The sequence below is a fragment of the Austrofundulus limnaeus genome, unplaced genomic scaffold (genome assembly GCF_001266775.1).
Source record: "Austrofundulus limnaeus strain Quisiro unplaced genomic scaffold, Austrofundulus_limnaeus-1.0 Scaffold3194, whole genome shotgun sequence".
NCBI lineage: Eukaryota > Metazoa > Chordata > Actinopteri > Cyprinodontiformes > Rivulidae > Austrofundulus > Austrofundulus limnaeus.
Genome location: NW_013955596.1, coordinates 4,289 through 4,849, shown reverse-complemented (window position 1 = coordinate 4,849; position 561 = coordinate 4,289). Strand labels below are relative to the sequence as shown.

Sequence of the window (561 nt, the reverse complement as noted above, 5' to 3'; positions counted from 1 at the left end):
CTGTGGATCTGACATTAGATTTGTATCTGTTCAGTTTTTTTTTTTTACTTGGTTCTGACCCGGTTATTGGTCTGTTTGGTTTAGATCTGATCTGGTTCAGAACTTGGAACAGATCTAGATCTGACCTTGTTCTGGACCTGCTTTGTTCTAGATCTGACCCGGATCTAAAATTGTCCAAGACCTCTTTGGATCCGGATCTGTTCTGGATCTGACTTTGTTCTGAATGTATTTTAATCTCGACCTGACCTAATTCAGATTTGGTTTCCTATCTGAACTGCTTCTGGTTCTGGTTCTGGGTGTGTTCAGGCAGAGCAGCAGCTGCAGAAGAAAGGAAAAGGACAACCAGGAGAAATGTTGGAGAAAGCAGCGGAGCAGCTGATGAGCTGTTTCAGAATCTGCGCCAGCGACAAGTACGATTTAAAAAAAGTCAAAGTTGATTTATTGTCAAAACTGCGTATTGTACCGAACATACACAGGATTAAATATATGTATTTGTACTTTTGTGAAACAAGAAAACTTATCCTGTGTTATCATATATATAAATAAAACATGCCCTGTGTG

General features: G+C 39.6%; 1 protein-coding gene across 1 annotated transcript in view; it reads left to right on the top strand.

The window, feature by feature from the left end:
• Positions 1-306: 306 nt before the first annotated feature.
• The window catches only part of LOC106511770 (PCI domain-containing protein 2), a gene marked incomplete at its 5' end in the record, with an annotated part of 3,775 nt that continues 3,520 nt past the window's right edge, over positions 307-561 (top strand). Inside the window, 1 exon segment of the mRNA XM_014000509.1 lies at positions 307-410. Within this exon segment, the coding sequence (XP_013855963.1) occupies positions 307-410 (104 nt within the window).